The 6,974-nt window shown below is 43.9% G+C and overlaps 1 protein-coding gene across 1 annotated transcript; it reads left to right on the forward strand.

Moving 5' to 3' along the window:
- The first annotated feature begins 788 nt into the window (after window positions 1-788).
- On the forward strand, window positions 789-5,972 carry Slitrk1 (SLIT and NTRK like family member 1). The gene is made up of 2 exons (XM_015499313.2): window positions 789-1,279; window positions 1,725-5,972. Exon 2 carries the CDS (start codon window positions 1,778-1,780, stop codon window positions 3,866-3,868), a length of 2,091 nt encoding a protein of 696 aa, XP_015354799.1. The 5' UTR covers window positions 789-1,279; window positions 1,725-1,777; the 3' UTR covers window positions 3,869-5,972.
- The last annotated feature ends 1,002 nt before the right edge of the window (window positions 5,973-6,974 follow it).

A 6,974-nucleotide genomic window follows, 5' to 3' on the forward strand; every position in this document is an offset into this window, starting at 1 on the left:
TGTGTGGGGGGGGTGGATGTCTGTGTGTGTGTGTCTGTGTGTGTGTCTGTGTGTTGCTGTACACCCGCCTGCCTGACAGTGGGTCAGGAGCACTCACGAATTGGGATTTTTTTTTTCCTGTCCCCCCTCTCCTTTTCCAGGTCTCAGTGAAAGATTCGGGGTCTGGAATCAAAAGACAGACGTACGCATGCATTGTATATCCATCCTGCAGACTTAAATAACATTCAAGAAATCATCAGAAAAACCTAACTCTCAACGACCAAATTGAGTAAATTTCTATAGAAACTTTAAAAAGGAAAAGAGTATGCTTAAATCATATAGCTTGCAACAAATATTTCATACCTAGTTGTGATATTATGCAATATATGTTCAGAATAGCCACTTTCAACATGCCAAAAAAAAAAAAAGGTTTCAAAAACATCAAATAGCATAAAACGCTGTACCGCAGAGAAGGCAGAAATGCATTTTAAAGCACCGATGAAAATGGCGTGCAGTATAATTACCTCAAATTGCTGTTCGCTTGACACCCTGACACTAATTTTATTCAAGCCATTGGGAAATAAATGTTTTAAAAGCACTGCTTTCCGAAAGATACAGCTAGCGGGGGCTGTGAGGTTGTTAAGGAAAGGAAAGGGTAAAGTTTTCAGCACCCAAAAAGAATTAAATAATCCATTTAAAACAAGCGTCTATGTAGATCGACAGCCTTTAATGCCCACATTTTTAACGCTTGCCCTGTACGTGGATTGATTTTTTTTTTCTTCAGCATTCCCTCACCAGATGGATTTTTGCTACTGCAGATCAGCAGAGGGTGTCAGATCTTTCAGAGTGCACCAGGCTGGAACGAGCAGAGCTTCTTAGCAACTCCCCCCCTCCACCCCCCGCCCCATTCTCGCGCTCTCTTCCTCCCTCAGACAACTAGCTCCCCCTCTCTCCTCCCCCCTCCACGTAATTCCGAAAGAGCAGAAGAAAGAGGAGAACAAGAAAAGAGGAGCGAGTAAGCGAGAGTGGAAGCACAGAAAAAAAAAAAAAAAAGCCTGAAGAGGTTCAAAGGGGAGGAAAGGGAAAGGATGGACAACCACAAAACGCAGCGATTGCGGAAATTTTCCAGCGCCATTGGCTGGGCAGCGTGAGTCCTTTGGTCGGGCGTGATTTCAGCACCGGGGGGACTGGACAGCACCTCGGGGGGACTCCTGGGCAACCCGCAACCACAGGAAGAACTCCACCAGCAGCCTCAACAACAGAAGCCGCCGAAAAGCCTGCTTTGTATCAGAGAGGCAAGGTCAGTCCGACGCACAGCCATGCACAGGCAGTGCGCCTGTACTACGCTGCAAACCTGCTTGTTTCTCTAACATGCACTTGCTTCTAATTACTAGCATTGTTCCCTTTCTTATTAGTGAGGACCTCTAGACAAGATCTGTAAGGGTATATTTTTTAATTTATATGTATATACTTAACTTCTTTGGGGCTATCTTTAAAGGTTTGAGGTAGAGTAGAATTTTTTTCCTTTTTTCTTTTTCTTTCTTTTTTTGCTTGCCTTGCACTACGTGCCTGAATAGTTTGTGAATATAATTATTGACTGGCGTCTGGGCTATTGCAGTGCGGGGGGGTTAGGGAGGAAGGAATCCACCCCCACCCCCCCCCAACCCCCAAACCCTTTTCTTCTCCTTCCCTGGGTTCGGACATTGGAGCACTAAATGAACTTGAATTGTGTCTGTGGCGAGCAGGATGGTTGCTGTTACTTTGTGATGAGATCGGGGATGAATTGCTCGCTTTAAAAATGCTGCTTTGGATTCTGTTGCTGGAGACGTCTCTTTGTTTTGCCGCTGGAAACGTTACAGGGGACGTTTGCAAAGAGAAGATCTGTTCCTGCAATGAGATAGAAGGGGACCTACACGTAGACTGTGAAAAAAAGGGCTTCACAAGTCTGCAGCGTTTCACCGCCCCGACTTCCCAGTTTTACCATTTATTTCTGCATGGCAATTCCCTCACTAGACTTTTCCCTAATGAGTTCGCTAACTTTTATAATGCAGTTAGTTTGCATATGGAAAACAATGGCTTGCATGAAATCGTTCCCGGGGCTTTTCTGGGGCTGCAGCTGGTGAAAAGGCTACACATCAACAACAACAAGATCAAGTCTTTTCGAAAGCAGACTTTTTTGGGGCTGGACGATTTGGAATACCTCCAGGCTGATTTTAATTTATTACGGGATATAGACCCCGGAGCTTTCCAGGACTTGAACAAGCTGGAGGTACTCATTTTAAATGACAATCTTATCAGTACCCTACCTGCCAATGTGTTCCAATATGTGCCCATCACCCACCTCGACCTCCGGGGGAACAGGCTGAAAACGCTACCCTATGAGGAGGTCTTGGAGCAAATCCCTGGCATTGCTGAGATCCTGCTAGAGGATAACCCTTGGGACTGTACGTGTGATCTGCTGTCCCTGAAAGAATGGCTGGAAAACATTCCCAAAAATGCCCTGATCGGCCGAGTGGTCTGCGAAGCCCCCACCAGACTACAGGGTAAAGACCTCAATGAAACCACCGAACAGGACTTGTGCCCTTTGAAAAATCGAGTGGATTCTAGTCTCCCGGCGCCCCCTGCCCAAGAAGAGACCTTCGTTCCTGGCCCCTTGCCAACTCCTTTCAAGACAAATGGGCAAGAGGATCATATCACCCCAGGGTCTGCTCCAAATGGAGGTACAAAGATCCCAGGCAACTGGCAGATCAAAATCAAACCCACAACAGCGATAGCAACGGGTAGCGCCAGAAACAAACCCCCAGTCAATGGCTTGCCCTGCCCTGGGGGCTGCAGCTGCGACCACATCCCAGGGTCGGGTTTAAAGATGAACTGCAACAACCGGAACGTGAGCAGTTTGGCTGATTTGAAGCCCAAGCTTTCCAACGTGCAGGAGCTTTTTCTGCGAGATAACAAGATACACAGCATCCGAAAATCTCACTTTGTGGATTACAAGAATCTCATTTTGTTGGATCTGGGTAACAATAACATCGCCACCGTGGAGAACAACACTTTCAAGAACCTTTTGGACCTCAGGTGGCTGTATATGGATAGCAACTATCTGGACACGCTGTCCCGGGAGAAATTCGCTGGACTGCAGAATCTAGAGTACCTGAACGTGGAGTACAACGCGATCCAGCTCATTCTCCCCGGCACTTTCAATGCCATGCCCAAACTGAGGATCCTCATTCTCAACAACAACTTGCTGAGGTCCCTCCCCGTGGACGTTTTCGCTGGGGTCTCGCTTTCTAAGCTCAGCCTGCACAACAATTACTTTATGTACCTCCCGGTGGCAGGGGTACTGGACCAGTTAACCTCCATCATTCAGATAGATCTGCATGGAAACCCCTGGGAGTGTTCCTGCACCATTGTGCCTTTCAAACAATGGGCAGAACGCCTGGGTTCCGAAGTGCTGATGAGCGACCTCAAGTGTGAGACGCCTGTGAACTTCTTTAGAAAGGATTTCATGCTCCTCTCTAATGACGAGATCTGCCCCCAGCTGTATGCGAGGATCTCGCCCACGTTAGCTTCGCACAGTAAAAACAGCACTGGGTTGGCGGAGACCGGGACGCACTCCAACTCCTACCTAGACACCAGCAGGGTGTCCATCTCGGTGTTGGTCCCGGGACTGCTGCTGGTGTTTGTCACTTCCGCCTTCACCGTTGTGGGCATGCTCGTGTTTATCCTGAGGAACCGAAAGCGGTCCAAGAGAAGGGATGCCAACTCCTCGGCGTCCGAAATTAATTCCCTACAGACAGTCTGTGACTCTTCCTACTGGCACAATGGGCCTTACAATGCAGATGGGTCCCATAGAGTGTATGACTGTGGCTCTCACTCGCTCTCAGACTAAGTCCTCAAACCTAACAGGGGAGGGGAGCCAGAAAGCGATAAACATCCTCCCCTACCGCCAGCATCCCAGGGGTTAGAGGAGCGCCGACCCAAATCCAGCTTGCCCCAAGCCTTGATGGACATAAGTAAATAAATAACTATAAACTCACTTAACTGAAGGGGTCTGACCTCATAGCAGCTCCCTTCTGGAAACAAAGAGCAGACTGTGCGGAGCTGGGAGAGCGCTCAACTAGCTTGCTCTATGCTCTGAGGTCCTTTTGAGTGAAAGCCCAGCATGGGCTCTGCCAGAAGAATTGACAGTGCTCTTACCCCGGGCAAGGACCTGTGGGGATGGCTGCCGCAGTTCTATACATATATACATATATCCACATCTATATAGAGAGATAGATATCTATTTTTCCCCTGTGGACAGCCCCATGATGGCTCCCTGTTGGCTACGCAGGGATGGGCAGTTGCACGAAGGCATGAATGTATTGTAAATAAGTAACTGACTTCTGACAAACGAAAAGTGCTGCATGGCTCGCATGGAATCCACGCGCTCCAGGGACTCTGCCCGCCCCCCGCCCCTCCTCCCAGCAACTGGAGATGGCGTCTCCTTCACAGCACCCATCCTCTTACCTGATAAGTCCCATCATCAAACTTTCTATAAACAAAATACAGTATAATCAGAAAGTGCCATTTCGCCATTATTTGTGATCAGTAGGCAGTTCCAAGAGTATGTTTACTGTGAAAAAAAAATGTAAAGGTTTTATTTAAGACATTTGCATGGCTAATCATCAGTCCATTTTATGAGTTAGCAATGTATTTTGTTGAGGGAAGTTTTTAGGGGTTGTTTTGGGTTCTTTTATTTTCATGGTAATGTTTTATTTTATTTTTTGAGGGGTAATATTTTTCTATACATATCCAATAATGCCTTCCATCTGAATGTAAAATAAGTACCCATGATTTCTATTATAGTACCAGTGTAATTATTTAAGAAAAAAAAAAGATTTTGAGGCAGTTAAGCATGACCAATTAATGTCACTCTAGTGCTTAGGCTGCGATCATATGGTAGCAATTCTGTGCTGGTATAAATCTTACTTATAAAGTAGGAAAGAAGAACCAAGGAAGCACGTGAAACTTACTAATTCTATTCGAGGATTTTATAATGGCATATTTTTTCAGTATTAAAGTGAAAATGTTTTCAAATCTGGGTCCTTACATTTTTCCAGCTTATATTTGCAACTGGTAAATTGGATTTGCGGTGGAAGGGAGGGGGAGAGGGAAACGGTTGGGGGTGGATCCCCTTCTTGAGCTACTTTAAGGCTCTTTTCTCTAATCGCCTTAGCCTTTTACCCTTTATGTAGCTCCTCTTTCCCCAGTCCCCACCCCCGCCCCTGCTCAGACTTTAGAGGTTTTCTCCCCTCCACTAAGTAAGGTCTTCCTCCAACACACTTCCTCCCTGCTCCCTTCTCTTAATGCGGCAGTGAATCCCTTTATTAATACGGGAAATCCCTGGCTGCTGCTTTTGTTGGTGCTGCCTACACTGCAGATATATTAAGGATGTTAGGAGAGATTTGATTTAATTGATTCTGCCTAGATCGGTCTCATTAAACAGAGTGGAAATTTCATTGGTCAGCACTCCTCCATGAAAGACAGCCCTAATGACTGGCATTTGAGATGCTGCTGGCATTTTGAATCCAACATCTGCTGAAAACGGTAAAACTAATTAGCGTCCACCCCCCCTCCCCGCCCCAGCAACTGCATATTGAAATTTGTTAAAGCACTCATCTTTATGGAAATCAATCATTATCCTAAAGAAGTGTTTCTCTCCCATCATCTGGATTTCTGGTTGTGGCCCAGTAATTAACAAGAAAAGCATTGAAGTATTTGAATTATGTGAACCAATGCAATTCTGGCCTCAGTCACATTCCTCTGGGATTTCTAAGCAAATGTATTTTATGAAGAGCTAGGCTACAAAATGACACATATTGATGGGATTTTCATTCCACCACATATCCACCCTTGAGAAGTATGTTAAAAACAAAACAAAACAAAACAAAAAAACCTCTCAGACCACAGACAAAAAAAAGAAAAAAAAAGTATAGAACTCTAAGTTACCTAATGAAAGATGAAAGTCCAGAACCAGTCTTAAGTAGATTTGCCATCTAGAACTCATATTCTAAAGGGAAGTAATTTCCCAGAACAATGCTGTTCTGGACTATGTACTATTTATTTTAACATTTTTAAAATAAAATCTTTATGATAAACCATGACAGTTCCTAAGGCCATTCATCATTTTTTCTCTTGGTTCTTTTGTTTGTGGACTGCATTTCATATGGTAAAACTGGGATCGACTATCCTCTGACAAATATTATGGGTTGTTTTTTATTTATTTATTTTTATTTTGAAGGTTTTGCTTCTTTTTATGAAAAAAAATGAATGGTTTTCTGATAAGAACCAAAGAATTTGTTTGTGATAGAAAAATTGGAGAAGAGAGCCATATATTCTACAACATTATGACCCAAAGAAGGGGAAAAAAAAAAGGCAGGTGTAGAAACAATGACTTTGTTGGAAGGTGGCATTTAAAAAAAGATGTCTACTGAGGAAGGGTAGTAATTTTTAAAATTGATGTATGACTAGTATAATTCCAGAAACTAGACCTCTCAGAAGGTTTGCACAGGGGCGACAACTTTTCCTCATCCTGATTAAAAAGGAATTACTAAGTAGAAGCCAAGGTTGAAGGGGTACCATTGTTTTTAAAATAGTAACTTTAATAGTTTTTATATAGTCACTTCACATAATTATTCAGTTTAATCTTCAAGACCACAGGATAATTTAGTATGATACTACTGTTTCTGTTACATAAAAGTGGAATCAAACCCAGGTCTTCATGTATGACAGACAAGTGCTCAACCACTGAACTGCATCACAGCTTTTTCATATTTATCTTGAGACAGAGTCTTGCTAAGTTGCCCAGACTGACCTGGAACTCTTGCCTTAGCCTATTAGAGTCGTGCTCCACCATACCTGGTTGTTTACTATTTTGATATACTATTACTGCCACTTTATATTAGGTGTGAGCTTAATAGATTTATGTTTAATTAAAATGTATACACATATTTAGT

This window comes from Marmota marmota, unplaced genomic scaffold (genome assembly GCF_001458135.2).
Source record: "Marmota marmota marmota unplaced genomic scaffold, marMar, whole genome shotgun sequence".
NCBI lineage: Eukaryota > Metazoa > Chordata > Mammalia > Rodentia > Sciuridae > Marmota > Marmota marmota.